Source organism: Ascaphus truei, chromosome 4, assembly GCF_040206685.1.
Source record: "Ascaphus truei isolate aAscTru1 chromosome 4, aAscTru1.hap1, whole genome shotgun sequence".
Taxonomy (NCBI): domain Eukaryota; kingdom Metazoa; phylum Chordata; class Amphibia; order Anura; family Ascaphidae; genus Ascaphus; species Ascaphus truei.
The window spans coordinates 354730780-354749453 of NC_134486.1; the positions used below are offsets into that span (position 1 = coordinate 354730780).

The window sequence follows — 18674 nt, forward strand, 5'->3', positions numbered from 1 at the left end:
ACATACATACATACATACATCCCCGCCTGGGCTGCTACCGGCATTCCCCTTCCAAGATTAGTATCTATGAAAGCAGGGGGTCCCGGAGCTGAATTTAACGCAGTTCAACTCCAGTTACTTATTGCTTCAAACCAATTTATAAAAACACAAAATAAAGTGTTGCCGGAAATGCCTCTTTAGAGGTGCAATCCCACATAGCAGGAATAAAACCTACTGCTGCGGCCAAGTTTATTCAAGCATTTGCCCGTTCTTGGCCGCAGCAGTAGCCTGGCGCGCGCCCGAGTGTGACGGGCGCGCGCCGAAGCAGCGGAAGAGCGCCCTCCGATCGGGGCGCTCTCCCTACCGCTGCCGGGTCCGCCGGGTCCCCCGGAACCCCCTGCCGCTGTCCCGCGATCGCGGGACACCAGGGCTCCCTCGGGGAGCCCCTGGACGTGCGTGCAGGGGGCGCACGCTCCCGAAGACGCGTGACCGCGCGTCTATGACGCGCGGCACGCCGAGGGGCGGCCACTAGCAAGCCGGGAAATCTCCCGGCTTGCGGTACCGACCACACTGCAATAAAGTGTGTCGGTACTGTATTGTAAATTAACAGTCTAATTGGCTTTTCTAAACTATTCTAATAATGCTTGTGGCAAAGGTTTGTCTGCTTTTTATTTTGTTTTTGGGGGGTAAGGAAATGAATTATGAGCTGCATTTATAAGTCATCGGGAAGTTGGTCGGTTTTTTCTTTATTTATAAAATGTTTTACCAGGAAGTAACACATTGAGTTACCTCTCGTTTTAAATTATGTCCTGGGCAGAGTTGTGGTCACAGATACATGGGTACATTAGATGAACAGGGCTCAGTTCTTTAGAAAAAGTCTACTGTTCAAGCACTTGCTGAATGAACACAGTGACACCAGATAAGCAATATTACCCAGAGGAAATCCAACTCCTCCCAAGTTTCAGGTCAGCATGTTTATAAACTAACTTTAAAAATGTATTTTAAAGCTGGAGACTAAGCAATATCCTACGTGTGTTTTTCTTAATAAATCATTTCTGTACTATGAGAAAATACTTTTAGCATTTATGTATTTATTTTAAACAACTCTGAATTAAATGTTTAAAGTATTATAATGTAACAAGCATTTTTGTTCCTATAGCAGCCATTTACAAATTCGCATCCCCTTCCTCTTCTGAAACAGGCTCTGGCACACCCCTTTTTGAGCCCTGCCCTCTCTAGCAGTGCACCAATTGTATCTAGTGACTGCCTGGTCACATGATCTTCCCCACAGAACTTTGCATCTTTGGTCCTCTTCTGCTGCACTGACAGGAATTTAGTGAACCCCCGAGCTGAATCTTTGCCTATCGATCACAGGAGAACGGATTGATCAGCAACTTAGCTAATTACTTATCTTTGTGTGGATTGTATTGATGCACATATTAAAGGGGACACTTTTTTTTTTTTTTTTTCCTTAAATCAGCAGCTTGGACTGCTGTTTGAAAAATATTTAGATGTCAGATGTAGGTAAAAAAAGAAAAAGGCATCAGTCACCTAAATGTAACCCCTTAAACATGTCACTGGCTTTAGTTCATTTTGGAGGGATTGCCCCTGTAAGGAAAGATACTTATTTCTTCCCTTTTATTCTACCATCAATTTAATTTCTGTGTTTTTGTGAACTTCTAATATAAAATGAAAGCCTAATAATTGTAACCTTTTCAATAATAAAGGCGTAAATTGTGCATAGTGTTTGTATACTTTTCTTTTTTTATCTCCACATTACTATTCCAATGCTCTGAGAGCTATGCTAGTGCAGGGACTTACATTTATGTGGATGAAACCTTCACAGGGATGTTTTTGTGCAATGTTTGTCAATGCAAAATAGTGAAATCTGCTGCACACCATAAAAAGTCAAGAAATACAGTTACTGGTGCTCCTGCAATCGGGGATCGCCTGTGAGAAATGCAAGGTACGTGAAATAGAAAAGCTTCACAGGGCACTGCGGATTTTTTAACCTATTTATTTGGCCAAATACTGGTGCACAACGTTTCGACCTACATAGGTCTTTATCAAGTGAGAAAGTGCAAATTCGCTATTTGATAAAGACCTATGTAGGTCGAAATGTTGTGTACCAGTATTTGGCTAAATAAATAGGTTAAAAACTCTGCAGTGCCCTGTGATGCTTTTCTATTTTTTTGTGCAAGGTTTCACGTTTATGATGTGGGTAAACAATGAAGTAATGCAGCCTAAGTACTATTTGTGTTTTAACGAGGGAGGTTTAACCAAACATTTTTATTTATTTATTTCTTATAACCGGAAGTGAACCAAGAATCACTAGTTACAAACCTTTACTAGGCCAGAACCAAGAAAAGAGGAAAGAGCTGTTTGTACTTAAGAATAACCATATAACTAAACCTGCAACTCTCACTTTTAAAACACATTTCACAAATTAGTATTTTTGATAGCTGATGATATATCTATACATAGATCATCATCTGCAGCCCTTTTCGATCCACTGCTGGGTGAAGGCCCCAATTGTGTGTGTGTGTGTGTGTGTGTGTGTGTGTGTGTGTGTGTGTGTGTGTGTGTGTGTTTTCCGCGTGCGCGCACACACACACACACACACACACACACACACGTGGAGCAATCAAAGCATGGCTACCATGTTTTATAATACAACATTTTAGTGCGGATTTGTTTAAGGTGTGGGTAACCGGTGCATCAGAGAAAATCGAGTCCCCATGATAAATGATAAATCCTTCCGTTAGGACCACTCCAATGTTATAGTGAGCAGCAATAAAACACCCTAATAGGGCGGAGGGACTAGTACCTAGTGCTGACAAGCACAATAAACAGTGCATAGATTGTCCCATCCATAATAATATAGAGAGTAATAATATGCAAAGAAGACTCACTTTTTGCTTCCAGGCTTCTTTAAGGAGCAGTCCCATGGGGTATCCTTCGTAGCGTGCAATCCACCAGGCGAGGTGAGTAGAACGTAGGTAGACAAAGGCAGTGCACTGCCAAAAAAAGTGGAGGAGGCTCACGGTGGCAAAAAGGTTCCTTTATTGGATATGGGGATCAAACATAACCCCTGGATATCACAGTAAACGCACACCTACGCGTTTCGGACCGTGTGCCCTTTATCAAGGTGTATATATTTGTGTGTGTGTGTTTTGCGCACACACACACACGTGGAGCAATCAAAGCATGGCTACCATGTTTTATAATACAACATTTTAGTGTGGATTTGTTTAAGGTTATCCCTTTGTAGCATTGTCTTATAAGGACATGTTAGAAAATGGGCTTCCCAGAGTCATCTGTAATTCTTGTGTTCATTATCACTTCTAAATTTGCATTGTACAGCTATGTCAAGAAATTAATGTGAAATTAATATAACCAATCCATAACCTAGGAAAGCAAAACACTTTTAAAAACTAGAAACAAATGGGGATACATATTTTTTTTCTTTTTTTACATTTTATCCTTATCCAAAAATTGAAATGTGATCAAAAACCCACATCCAATCTATAATGCAAGCCATAGTCCTAAACGTATTCTAACTTTAACTCTGATCTGAACCAAAAACCCTGAATAATGGAGGGCCTAAAACCATTAACGCTTAACAGACACACAATCAAACCCCACCACAAACCGTGGCCCTTCACTAAAACATGAACCCTAGCTCTTTCCCAAAACGTTAACCTTTTACCAAAGCCCTGCCCAAAAACATCGGGAATAAGACAGAAAGGCCTCAATTCAATATTGTGAGAAGTGGTTAACTCTCTTAATGCATTACCTTCCATTCAATAGAAGCAAATGCATTGTTTACTCTTCCTTACCCCACTTAACACTTAATTAAAGGGGTGGGGAGAGTCTGTATTATTATTATTTTAAGAGGAGGATAATGGTTTATGGATGTCAAACAATGTTACCATCTCGAGTGCCCAGATGGAAACAGAACTTTCTATATCCTTTTTGTTTATTTTATGGTTTAGCAAATAAAAAAAAATAAAGCGCTTCAGGAGAAGGAATTGGTTCCTTCACAGACCCTACATCTGTTTATAATATGAAGAACAAAACCGCATTTACAAATGCAGAATAACATCAGACAAATGCTACACTAAACAGCAGTGTTCTGTACCTGGATGTACACTTTAAAGAAAACTAAAACGGAGTGAAAAGCTTTCAAGTGAAAAAGTCTCATCTATAAAATACATGTGTGCATTTTAACCTGCAATAAAATATATGCTGTTTAAAACCCCAGAGAATATTTTTTGTGTGTTGTTTATAATCTTGTTGGTGTCTTCGGCTAGCGCTAAATTGTACCTTATACTTGGCTTCACTTACTGCCTAATTATACGTACAGCTTTGACAAATGACATCCCTGGCTTTTCTGGCCATCTTTACTGACCTTGTCATCATTACTGATGACTAGATTGAGCTGCTTCGGGCAAATTAACCAGGCTGAGTGTTTTATTGACATCATTTGTTTACTTGCTCTGTTTTTTCTTCCAACAGAATAGTAAAAACTGGAGAGCAGCAGTTGATCTAAGTGGGCGACTTTTGGCTGTCCATGGACAAGGGTATGGCAAGAGTGGTCAACCCACTAACCACACCACTGATTCACTGCAGGTGGGGAGCACCTGTTCATTGTTTCACGTCGTTACATAAGGAAATGCTGCAGTACATACACAAACTAACAGAAAATGAAGAGATGTGTGAAAAACAGTACATTTCCTACTCCTGTTTTTTAATGCAATCATTTAGTGTAATTCGTTATACAATCCCAAGAAATACAGTAAATGTACATATATATTTGATACAAGGTTCATTTTTACTGTCTTTTGAATGCATCATTATTTTTGACTTGTGAGAGGGAGAGTTTAAAACGGCAAACCTGCCTGGGAACTTGATTTGTTTTTTGATCTTACCTATACTGGGGGTGTGGGGGTCTCCTGGAGTTCATAGGTGTTCATCTGACTTCCAGAGACCCCTTGGTTCCGGAGATATGTATTTTCTGTTTGGCATGTTTAACTGCAAATATGGCCCTAGACAACAAACATGACCACCGTGGTCACCAGTAGAAAGCTGCAACGTTATTTCACTGACCCCGACAGACACATTGTTTACCCAACACTCATGAATCCGGGGGTTAAAGGACGTCTGGTTAGGCTATATATACATATATATATATATATATATATATACAGGCATACCCCGGTTTAAGGACACTCACTTTAAGTACACTCGCGAGTAAGTACATATCGCCCAATAGGCAAACGGCAGCTCGCGCATGCGCCTGTCATCATGTCCTGAACAGCTATACTGGCTCCCTACCTGTACCAAAGCTGTGCGCAAGCGGGGAGACTATAGAGCTTGTTACAAATGCGTTATTTACATCAGTTATGCACGTATATGACGATTGCAGTACAGTACATGCATCAATAAGTGGGGAAAAGGTAGTGCTTCACTTTAAGTACATTTTCGCTTTACATACATGCTCCGGTCCCATTGCGTACGTTAATGCGGGGTACGCCTGTATATATATATATATATATATATATATATGAGCGTTTTTTTGCATATATATATATATATATATATATATATATATATGCAAAAAAACGCTCCTAGTGAAAAATAGTGATTTTGGTGATGATAAAGTGAATGAGTCATAAACATATGATGTAGCTCCAACCTACATATAGATTGTGTGTTCAGTCTTTCATAAAATCTATTGGGTTTGGGTTGCTGGAGCGCAAAAAGGTGAAATATATATTTGTAAAAATTCCAATAGTGAAATATTAGCGTGAGGATAATTGGGGAAGTCTCTGCGCTCACATGGAGGCAAGTGTCGACTGCAGATGGTAAGTAGGTCCGAACTCAGGTGTTCTGTTTCCTCTTCAGGGGTTTTGCATCACAATTTTGGTAAGGTTAAAACAGGCATGTAGTGTAAAAGCACAAAAAGATCGCGGCAGCAGGTTTTGACCCCCGACCTCAAGGCTCGGATCTCCGGTATCTGACGTCGCTTCTGGTGGGTTCCTCAGTCTCGTCGACACACACCGCAATAGCCCGTGCAATCCGGATGCACTCTGGATTTGACTCAATGTGTTTCCCATCCAATGGCTTCCTCGGAAGTCAATGATGTTCGTCCCACGATGTTTGGTATTAAATACAACGCTAACTCACACACAGTCTTTATACAAATATAATAAAATGTCACATAATAAAAAAAAATCTTACACATTTGATCACATATAAAAGTAGAAAATGTAGCACTTCTTCTGTACCTAAAGTGCCAATAAGAATACAGAGGTCTGGTAACTTGCAGAACGTGAGAACAAAAACATTCCAACACATAATGAAAACAGGTACATTCTGGCACATAATAAAAAAATATAACACTATTTACTCTGTAGCTAGTACTGCACTGTCTATTGCTGTATGAAGACGAAACAGGCATTGGCGGCTCAGTGCAAAAAAATCCGCCCACCAGAAGTGACATCAGACGCAGGAGAAAGCTGGTGGTCGGAGCTGAAACCTGCTGCCGTGATCCTTTTGTGCTTTTACATGCCTGTTTTAACCTTACCAAAATTGTGATGCAAGACCCCTGCCAAGAGGAAACGGAGCACCCGAGTTCGGACTACTTACCATCTGCAACGAGAGTCAACACGACTCCATGTGAGTGCAGAGACTCACATAATTATCCTCACGCTAATATTTCACTATTGGAATTTTTATATATATTTTTAATTTTTTGCGCTCCACCATACCAAACCCAATTGTCGTGCACAAGTACATGACATTTTCACTTTTTTTTACTAAAATAACTTGATTGGGACGTCTGTGGTATCATCCCTCTTCAATGAATTCGCCTTCAGCAGGTAATCCTTGCCTCCAGAAAGGCGAAACCAAAAGCATCGAAAATCAGGTTGTAAATTGTACCTGTTGCCCCTAGGAATCAGCCTATGGTTTGACACCATAAGGATATAAGCAGGCTACAGAACAGTTATTATCTTGTAAAATCTCTTAATGATATTACAACACTGCATAAAGCTGTCCCAGAAAGAGGGCCTTGCATGCAGCTTAACATTCCCTGGAAGTAAACGCTTTAATGTGTTTCTTTAAGCATGAATTCTAATTGTTTTATCTGGCTTTCTTGGAAATGTGTGTTTTTGCAGCTGTGGTTTGTGAGACTGGCACTGTTGGTGAAGCTGGGACTTTTTCAGAATGCCGAAATGGAGTTTGAGCCATTTAAAAATCTGGATCAGCCTGATCTTTACTATGAATATTACCCCCATGTTTATCCTGGTCGCAGAGGTAAGAAATTCTCTTTCCTTTCTCACTTGGCATTTAAATTCAGATGATAATTATATTCGCTAACGTGTATGTCGATGGGGGCATTAACACACATGACATACTTGAAAGCTAAGTTTGCACCTCAATGGATCTTTTGTAATAAAATGTGTGAGTACTATTGTTTGGCCTGGTTCAAATCGTGTCGGCTCCTTGTGACCTGGAGCAAGTCACTTAACTCGGTCACCAATATTAGATCGATCTTCGAGATGCGGGGAGCATAGGTTTACTTCGAAAACTAGAAGAAAATATACAGAATATGGTGTAATACGTTGGTAGTGATTTGTGGGGTAGGGAATAGAGGATACACTAATTTTCCAGATATTAAAACAGCAGGGGGCCGATCTCTCGCTGAAAGGCACGTGGAACTCATCTTTAGCAGAAGTGGTTCAATACCCTCATGGTGATCACCGTGTCCCCAGTGAATCTCGGGATAGTGGAAAGATGAAGGACAGTAGTGCAGACAGTCTACACAATTTTATATCAAGCAAAAAATGTTAAAAACATCAAAACGTGCACTCACGATTTGCACAAAGGTAACGTGCATATATACAACTGAATTTCAGGTGGGTTGAGGTCTCACCGCCTCCATTGCCTGGACACATTGTGATCCAATCAACATATCACTACAGCGAGAACGTATTACATCATATTCTGTTTATTTTCTTCTATTTTTGGTCGTTAACCTGCACTCCCCTCATCTCGAAGATTTCTCTACAAAGAAAACCTTTGGAACAGTTCTTTATAAGGGTTTTGAGCTGCTCTACAATTTCATTCTCACACACTGATTTCACTATTATACCACATAGATGTGGTTAACTAGATCATTTATAAATCACTCTAGATAACTTTTAACTATCTGGTAACCTTGGATATATCACTTTGCGGGGTCAGCACTACAGTATTCGTACTGTTTGGATGGGAGTTTAAAGTCACTTTTGTCAACTGGACAAAGTTTGATATTGTCATTTATTTTGTTTGCCCGTTATTTATTGACACAACGCTTAATTAGAAGCTACCATATACACTTTTTGGGCGCCACCAAAATTAGATTATAAACTGTAGGCGGCAGGAACATATTGTGGCTGCTAAAATTCAGCGCTATTGAAGAAAAATGATTACTGTACTTTTTACTTGATTTGCATTTGTGGTGCATTCAGTGATGATACTACAGGTGCAGCTACGAGTATCCGAATACTTGCCTTGGAAAATCTGGGGCAATCTCCCAGTAATGCTGCAACATTTCTGTGACATTTCTGCAAACGGACCAATGGCCCATCGGATTAACACAGCGGGGGTCCCTGGCAGACCCATTCAAACTGACCAGGGATCCTTGCTGTGTTACTCCAATGGGCCATTAGTCTTTCTGCAGAAATGTCAGAGAAATGTTGCAGCATTACTGGGAGATTGCCCCAGATTTTTCAAAGCAGTGTTCGGATACACGTAGCTGCATCTGTATACTTGTATGTGTAGTTAACGTTGGCTTGCTTACGTGACACACCACTGAATTTAAAAAGCGTTGAACACGTATATATGTTTCTGAAGCAGCTTTTTAAGAAAATTGTTGACCACACCATTCATTTAAACATAAAGGTGACAATTAATTCTTGCCTTTCTTCTTTGTTTTCCATCTACTGATTAAAAACTCCTTATGAGTTCCACAGAATAACTTACAACAGGGGTGTGCAAAGTTTTTTGGCTGCGCCCCCGCAGTGTCTCGGTCCTTGCACTCGCGCCCCCCCCCCTTCCGAGTGACCCGGCGTCAAGTGACGCCGAGGGTCACGTGACCCCGCAGCGTCATTTGACGCGCATTGTCATGACGACGAAAACAGAAGCCGGCTGAATCCCGGTAAGTACAGGTTGCAGAGGCCTCGCGTGGTCCCCTGGCATTTAATTTAAATGCCTCAGGGAGGAGCACGGGGTCTCTGCAACAACCCACGTGCCCTCGCCCCAGAAAAACCCCACGCCCCCCAGTTTGTGCACCGCTGACTTACAACATACGATTGATCATTTTCTAATGACTTCTTTGTTTTGGGTTTGTTTTGTTTTTTTGCTGTGGTTTTTATTAATAAAAGAACAAACTCCATTTGTGATGTATAACAGTGATGCTCAACTCCTGTCTGAAAGCCCCCCAAGAGGTTAGGTTTTCAGGATATCCTAGCTTCAGCATAGGTGGCTCAATCAGTCCCTGCTTCAGCACAAGTGGTTCAATGAGAGACTCAGATTGAACCACCTGTGCAGAAGCTGGGATATCCTGAAAACATGAGCTGATGGGGATGCTTGAGGACTGGAGTTGAGCACCCCTGATCTAACTTCGGCTTTTATAGAGGTGGTCACACTTGCTGATGATCAATTAATCAAGGGCATTTTATTAGCAGAACCTGTCTGCTACTTAGCATCTTAATTCCTATGGAAGCAGTAAGGGTGTACTTAGTTTTTCACACACAGCTTCTCCATTTTGGCTTTATTTTTGCTAAATAAATCATGACACTGTGTAATATGTCATGTGTTGTTGTTAATCTGAGGTTGTATTTACATAATTTTAAGACCTGCTAAGGAACAGATGATTGTTATTATGTCCTGATATGCAAAACCATAGAATTCAAAGAGGGTGTACTTTATTTTTCACACAACTGTATGTGTGTACAATATATATATATATATATATATATATATATATATATATATATATATAATCACAAAAAGTTCAACGTGGGCACAATAATGGGAAAAATAACTTATCTTTAGCAGTCATGGTGCTTGTAGTGCAGCAAGGATCACCGTCCAGCAGCCAAAATATACAAATAGAAAATCCAGGAAGTCTGCAGCACTCAAAAGTAAATTTCAAAAGTCAGTACTTTAATGTAACATAACAGGCATCAGGGGTAAAACCAGAAAAAAATGGAGCGACGTTTCGGACCTCCCGGTTCTTTCTCAAGCCCCCATATATATATAAACACAAAAAGACAAAGAAATCCCAACACAAGCACCCTGATCAAATAGAAAATATAATAACAAAAAAGTTTATTGATCATGGACTAAGATAACAAATGAAACAGAGAGAAAAATAATAACATACATATAAAAACAAACGGGGATAACACAGTCAAAAACAAATATCCCTGTCAAAATGTGTGTAACAAACCCCCAGAACCAGTGTCAGTCCTAGCTGCTAAAAGGGAAAAGGGGAGAAATGATCCTAGCACTCACAGCGGGAATCAAAGATCCCGCATAGTCATGATCGGCCGGTCCCCCAAAAAAACCACTGGAAGGGTAGAAAGGTAATATAGTGGAATTGATGCCACTACATTACCTTTCTACCCTTCCCGTTGTTTTACACAAATACGATCTATTTGATCAGAGTGCTTGTGTTGGGATTTCTTTGTCTTTTTTGTGTTTTAATATTTGCTTTCCCATAGCACCGCCACTTGCCTGCGTTTTGGTATATTTGTGGTTTTTGGTCATATTTACATTATATTGGTTTTTGAGGTGTGTGTGTGTGTGTGTGTGTGTGTGTGTGTGTGTGTGTCTAGGAACTTGAATCCTAAATGTGAAGATAATTAAGAAGCTTCAGACAACTCAAAGGAGTCTGGAGAGATGTATGCCATCAGCACACGTGTGTATGTAATGTATATTCACTCACGATTCTCTTTTTCATCATCGGTGAGACTGCATCTATAATTGCCGAGTGTATGAGAACTATTCCTGTCACGCTAGTACAGATAAGGAAAAAAATCTCCTTATTCTCAAATGCCCATGTGGGAGCAGTTGGCTTTTCATTTGTTTTATTCGCATCTCTGTTTCCTTCTAATTGCTTCTCTATCTTTTCCCCTAACTGCCCCTCAATTCCGCATAAAGTTTAAAAAAAAACCTCATCCTTATACCCTTATAAAGGTTCAAACCTTTTGCAATTCTTTCTGACGATTCAAACCAATGTGTTGGAGCAATGTTACAACTTCAACGTCAAATCATTACTGCCACACACCATGCCTCTGTACTTTAAGCTGCACATAAGGCTACGCTTATAGTGCCGGCGACGCGACGGTCGCTGGATAATTAAATATAGATGACTTCCAGCGATCGCGACCAATCCGTCATGCCACGCTTACTATAAGTGCACGCGACGGCGGAAATGCATTTGTTTTGCCACGACGTCGCTGTCGCTATAAGCGCAGCCTTACTCTCCATTTTGTGAATGGATGCAGTTGAAGTGCTGTTAAAGCAGCAGTCTGCACCGATTGGCATTGTGTTTGCTTTTTATTTGTGCAACCCTCCCTGCCGGCTTTTTGGGAGTTTACATCGATGGGCAGTATTTGGCTACTCGGCGTAGTTTACCTCTATCCAGGGTGCTGGATTCAGGCGGCTGGGCGATGAGGCAGCAAGGGTGAAAATGTTGGGTGCCAGGAACTATTGTAGTACAGCTCAAGTCTTTTTTCAAGTCACTAGTCACGGGGACACGTCACCCACATACTCAACACAGTTGTACGTTGCTCTACATCACTCTGTTACTCATGAGATGGTAATTCCCTAGGTGCCCACTCTTAAAACTCAGAGGGGGGTGCACATACTTGGCTGTGTCACTTGTATTGGCCTGGGCCCTCCTTCAGAGTAGCGTCCGTTATGCCCTGTGACGGTAGAGGCAAATGCAGTAGTGGGATTCAGACATTTTAGCAAAAGGTTCTCTCTTGACACGTTTGTTTATTTTGGGCAATAATCCTCCGTGGAATAGCGCAAGCAATAATTGCGACCCCGGAACGTGAATAGCAGCTATATAGCTGAGGACCAAGGTTCTGTAAATACTGACATTTTTCAAACAACCTGTGCTCTATACCAGCGGTGCGCAAACTGGGGGGCGCGCCCCCTTGGGGGGGCGCAAGATTATGTAGGGGGGGCACAGGCTGCGTGCGGGGAAACCTGGGGGCGGGCAGAGCTGTGCACGGGCGGCCAGAAGCTCCGTGCAGAGGCTGCTTCTGTGTGATGTCTGCCTTGCTGTGGGGGAGGGGCTTCTCTCTGCACACAGACAGCCCCTCCTCCTCCTGTCCCAGTTTTCAGCATACATGGGGGACTGAAGCAGGCTTAAAAGTGAAAGTAAGTATTTGTGTGTTGTGTTTGTAGAGGTGGGAGACATATTGGGGGGAGGGAGAGAGAAAGAGAGCCATGGAGAGGTGGGAGACATATGGGGGGGGGGGGGGGAGAGAAAGAGAGCCATGGAGAGGTGGGAGAAATATTGGTGGGAGAGAAAGAGAGCCATGGAGAGGTGGGAGACATATTGGTGGGAGAGAAAGAGAGTCATGGAGAGGTGGGAGAAATATTGGTAGGAGAGAAAGTGAGCCATGGAGAGGTGGGAGACATATTGGTGGGAGAGAAAGAGAGCCATGGAGAGGTGGGAGACATATTGGTGGGAGAGAAAGAGAGCCATGGAGAGGTGGGAGACATATTGGGGGGAGATAAAGAGAGCCATGGAGAGGTGGGAGACAGAAAGAGCAATGGAGAGGTGGGAGACATATTGGGGGGAGATAAAGAAAGCCATGGAGAGGTGGGAGACATATTGGGGGGAGGGGGAGAGAGAGCCATGGAGAGGTGGGAGACATATTGGGGGGAGGGGGAGAGAGAGACATGGAGAGGTGGGAGACATATTGGGGGGACGGGGAGAGAGAGTCATGGAGAGATGGGAGACATATTGGGGGGAGGGGAGAGAGACATGGAGAGGTGGGAAACATTGGGGGGAGGGGAGAAAGACATGGAGCGGTGGAAGACATTGGGGGGAGGGGGAGGGAGACATGGAGAGGTGGGAGACATATTGGGGGGAGGGGGAGAGAGACATGGAGAGGTGGGAGAAATATTGGGGGGAGAGATATGGAGAGGTGGGAGACATATTGAGGGGAGGGAGAGACATAGAGGTGGGAGACATATTGGGGGAGGGGGAGAGAGACACTGGGGGGAAGGTGAGAGAGAGACACTGGGGGGAGGGAGAGACACAATGGCTAAACAGAGGGATGAAGGTCAAGCAGAGATGGCAGAATTGAGGGTCTTGGGAGGATGAGTTTTGGGGGGCTGAGGGTTCTTCTTTGGGTCAGGGGGGTCACTTTGGAGTATTGATCAGCAGGCGAGATTCATCAGTACCCCCCCCCTTGAGTTTGGTTATGGGGGTCCCTGATCCCTGGGCTACATTTAAAACGGGAATAGATAAATAATAAATAAAACTGGTAGGTAGGAGTGGATGACACTGGGGAAAGCAAATGGGAGAAGGAAAAAAAGGGGTGCGGGAGAGGGAAGGGATGTAGCAAAGAGGTGGATGAATGCCCCCTCAAATATATTGCCTTTGTGCACCAGAAAAAAAACATATTACCAGATGCCAGCAAACAATAAAATAAACAGTGATCCAATACCAGGATACTACCTGCGCGCGCACGCCTGCAGCCCAAGCGATTTGTGAACTTGGCTGCAGGAGATTGTAGACGCGTGGCGGACGCGTCACAAAGCTGGTGCGCCCTCATTGGCTGAACCAGCTCACGTGCACTGACGTCATGTGATTTTGATTACATTAGGCAGGGGGGCCCGAGAAATTTCATAGATGAAAAGGGGGGCTTGGCATAAAAAGTTTGCTCACCCCTGCTCTATACTGTTGTTTTCTGCACCAAAATAACGAAATATTAATGAGTTTCTGCTAATAGAGGGGTGTATTCAGGAGCCCATGTTAGACATGTTACATTTCTCAGGTATACCAACCCTGTTTTATACAACAACATTCTACAAATCTGATATAATATTTCCCCTTTAAAGGAATCACCGGTTAGATAGAATATACTTTATAGGAAGTGCAGTGTGCTAGTATTTATTTATTTTATTTATTTATAAAATGTTTTACCAGGAAGTAATACATTGAGAGTTACCTCTCATTTTCAAGTATGTCCTGGGCATAGAGTTAAGATGACAGACATAGTTACAAATACAGTTACATAAATGAACAGGGTATACATTATATACAAGACATAGCATGCACAGTTAGAGATAATATAGATTATAGGCGTATGTAACAGTTACAGACCAGATTAAAATGTGAGACAGCCTTAGTTTTGAAAGAACTTAGACTGGTGGTGGATGTGAGAGTCTCCGGTAGATTGTTCCAGTTTTGGGATGCACAGTAAGAGAAGGAGGGGCAGCCGGATACTTTGTTTGTACCTAGGAAACATGAACAGTCTTTTGAGGTCAGATCGCAGATAAGTGCTGCATGTGGAAGGGTTGAGTAGCTTGTTCAGATAGATGGGTAGCTTGCCGAGAAAGTATTTGAAGGCAAGACAGGAAAGATGAACTTTGCGCCTAGACTCGAGTGATGACCAATCTAGTTCTTTGAGCATTTCGCAGTGGTGTGTGTTGTAGTTGCATTGGAGGACAAAATGGCATTTTGAATTGTAGAGTGTATCAAGTTTGCTAAGGTGGGTTTGGGTTACCAAGCTATAAACTATGTCCCCATAGTCGATAATAGGCATTAGCATCTGCTGTGTGATACGCTTTCTGACCAGCAGACTTAGGGAGGATTTGTTCCTGTAAAGTACACCTAGTTTAGCATAGGTTTTGGATGTCAGGGTTTCAATGTGCATCCCGAATGTTAAATGGAAGTCAAACTATATGCCCAAGTATTTAAAACTAGTAACAGATCTGGGGCTCAGTGTGACGTGAAGGGGTACCCAGTAAATGAAGGTATTATGCCCGCCTGGGTGCCCCTGAGCCTTATTGGGGAATGGTAGATTGTCAGCTCTGTGACCCAGTAATGGCAGTAACCCTGTGGTTGTAATAAAAATGTCTGTGTGTTTCCCACCAGGTATAAGGTAGCGAGAATAATGTTATGTCTAACTATGAAATGTATTACTGTAGCAGTGTTTCCCTGTAACCGCACAAATGAAAAATGGTTTTAAAACCCTCAGCCCGCAGCATAGCAAACGGCTTTAAGCTAACTTTGTCTAGGAAGCTCCTAGCGCGCTGAGATTTTCTGTGAGCGCTGGCCGGGTAAAATCATGAAAAGGTATATAGCGCAATGTTTATAAAGTTTTATATAAAAAATGATGAATGAAAGTCCCCCTATTTTAATTGTTCCAACAGTATAGGCATAAGGGGATTTTCTTTCAGACAGCCGGAACAGAGGAAACACTGATTTTGTAATCACTGTACTTTAGAAAGGATAGCAGGAAATTCCTGCGAGGTAAGCGGCGCATATTTTAGGCCTGACTTCTAAGACACTCCGCTGACTCAGAGCCAGGATTTCTGGAAAAGTCTGTAGTTAAAAGGCTTCGGCCGACTAATGTGTTAAGTGTGGAGGGGTTATGCAAGTATCCCCATCTTGGTAAATGTCCAGGCAAATGGGCCAGATGTCCGACCAGCTCAGACAAAATGTCGCCAGGTAAGGGGTCTGGGTCTGGTATACTAAGCGGCAAAGGTGCGAGGTTCGCGCATGCCCTTAGCAAACTAAGAAGCCCCTCTGCCAGGTTTGCCAAGTATAGGCAACTCTGGGATAGGTGGGAATATTTGTTCCCATGGAGAGATTGGCTGCAGAGGTTAAATATAGGGGTTTTGACTGCATAAGAATCCCTGCAGCCGATCGGGAGTCGGATTCATCTAAGCTGAATTTTAAACTTTCTACCATCGTAACTCAAGTCAAGAGTTAGTAAAACTAAGGAGTCCAGAACCAATTCTTCGGCGGTAGAACGAAGTACAGTTAGGTCCAGAAATAATTGGACACTGATACAAGTTTTGTTATTTCGGCTGTGTACCAAAATAAATTCAAATTACAGTTAAATAATGAATATGGGCTTAAAGTGCAGTCTATCAGCTTTCATGTGAGGGTATTCACATCCAAATTTGAGGAAGGGTTTAGGAATTACATCTCTTTAATATGTAGCCCCTCATTTTCAAGGGACCAAAAGTAATTGGACAATTGACTCAAAATCTGTTTCATAGATACGTGTGGGCGATTCCTTCGTTATTTCATCATCAATTAAGCAGGTAAAAGGTCTGGGGTTGATTCCAGGTGTTGCATTCGCATTTGGAAGCTGTTGCTGTGATCCCACAACATTCGGTCAAAGGAGCTCTCAATGCAAGTGAAACAGGGCATCCTTGGCTGCAATAAAAAAGAAAATCCACCAGAGAGATAGCAGGAATATTAGGAGTGGCCAAATCAACAGTTTGGTACATTCTGAGAAAAAAAGCACACTGGTGAGCTCTGCAACACAAAAAGGCCTGGATGTCCACGGAAGACAACAGTGGTGGATGATCGTAGGATCCTTTCCATGGTAAAGAAAAACCCCTTCACAACATCCAGCCAAGTGAAGAACACTCCAGGAGGTAGGCATATCATTATCCAAGTCTACCATAAAGAGAAGACTTCACGAGAGCAAATACAGAGGGTTCACCACAAGGTGCAAACCATTCATAAGCCTCAATAATAGAAAGGCCAGATTAGACTTCGCCAAACCATATCTAAAAAAGCCAGCCCAGTTCTGGAACGGCATTCTTTGGACAGATGAAACTAAGATCAACCTGTACCAGAATGATGGGAAGAAAAAAGTATGGAGAAGGCTTGGAACGGCTCATGATACGAAGCATACCACATCTGTAAAACACGGTGGAGGCAGTGTGATAACATGGGTATGCATGGCTTACAATGGCACTGGGTCACTAGTGTTTATTGATGATGTGACAGAAGACAGAAGCAGCCGGATGAATTCTGAAGTGTATAGGGATATATTGTTTGCTCAGATTCAGCAAAGTTGATTGGACGGCGCTTCACTTTACAGAAGGACAATGACCCAAAACATACTGCGAAAGCAACCCAGGAGTTTTTAAGGCAAACAAGTGGAATATTCTGCAATGGCCGAGTCAATCACCTGATCTCAACCCGATTGAGCATGCATTTCACTTGCTGAATACAAAACGTATGGCAGAAAGACCCACGAACAAACAACAACTGAAGACAGCTGCAGTAAAGGTCTGGCAAAGCATCACAAAGGAGGAAACCCAGCGTTTGGTGATGTCCATGCATTCCAGACTTCAAGCAGTCATTGCCTGCAAAGGATTCTCAGCAAAGTATTAAAAATGAACATTTTAATTATGATTGTGTTAATTTGTCCAATTACATTTGAACCCCTGAAATAAGGGAATGTGTATGAAAATGGTTGCAATTCCTAAATGTTTCATACGATATTTTTGTTCAACCCTTGAATTAAAGCTGAAAGTCTGCACTTCTTTTGCATCTCGGTTGTTTCATTTCAAATCCATTGTGGTGGCATACAGAGCCAAAATTATGAAAATTGTGTCAGTGTCCAATTATTTCCGGACCTAACTGTAAGCAGCTCTGGCGGAGCAGTAGAGGCGCCACTATCCATAGACTGTTTTCGGCTCTGTTTGCGCACAACTCCCGCTCCTGGGAAATTGTGCCTAGAGAGACTATTTCTAAAGATTTTGTTTTGGGAATAGAAGATTTCGTTTTTCCCGTCCCAGTAAGTGTATTTCAAGGTTTTTTTGTAAACGTGTGTGTGTGTTCATTCTGTAAATAAATCACAATTTATTTTACCGCTTCGCTTTGCTCAATCAAAGGATCCGGGTATTAAGGTGTTAAAAGTGCTGGTCTCCCGTGACACTGTCATTGGAAGCTTTAAAAATGTATCCTTGGTCCCAAATACCATTGTTACAGTCTTGTCAGTGTTTAAAAACAGTTTGTTTTGGGAAATCCAATTTTCAAGTCGCAAAGTTAGATTGATGTATGTGTTCAAGGTCAGAGAGGCTATGGCTGTGGGCATATAAGATTGTGTCATCTGCATACATGTGTATTGAAGCTCCCTTACAAGCTGTAGGATGATCATTAATGAACACTGAGAAGAGTAGGGGCCCCAGAACAGAGCCTTTCGGTACACCACGGGATATCCAAAGGGTTGGAGTTGGAGCCGGAGATACACATGTTGGGATCTACCTGATAGGTAGGATTGAAACCAGTTTAAAGCATGCTTCCCTATTCTAGAGCACTGGCGTTTGTTTAGCACAATAACATGATCAACAGTATCAAAAACCTTTGCAAAATCTAGGAATATTGCACCAGTGAGTTGTTCCATTTCACACTGTATCTCATTGCAAACTTTTAGCAGGGTATTTACGGTGGAGTGTTTGGGGCGAAAGCCAGATTGGAATTGGCTAGGGAAACTTGTCTTGGTATAGTAATCGCTTAATTGGGAGTGAACCCATTTTTCCATGACTTTGGATAGTATTGGGAGAAGTGAGATTGGCCTGTAGTTTGAGACAGTGTTTTGTCCCCACTTTTGAAGATTGGGACAACTCTGGCAGTTTTCCAT

General features: G+C 42.3%; 1 protein-coding gene across 2 annotated transcripts in view; it reads left to right on the forward strand.

Moving 5' to 3' along the window:
• TRAPPC12 (trafficking protein particle complex subunit 12) overlaps window positions 1-18674 on the forward strand; it is a 125860-nt gene that overhangs the window by 46603 nt on the left and 60583 nt on the right. For both annotated transcript variants that reach the window (XR_012801196.1, XM_075598284.1), the window contains exons 4-5: window positions 4498-4611; window positions 7161-7299. Coding sequence is in view for 1 of the 2 variants with exons in the window: in XM_075598284.1 (XP_075454399.1) it covers window positions 4498-4611; window positions 7161-7299 (253 nt within the window). In the remaining variant the exon portion in view is untranslated. The remainder of the gene's footprint in view (window positions 1-4497; window positions 4612-7160; window positions 7300-18674) is intronic.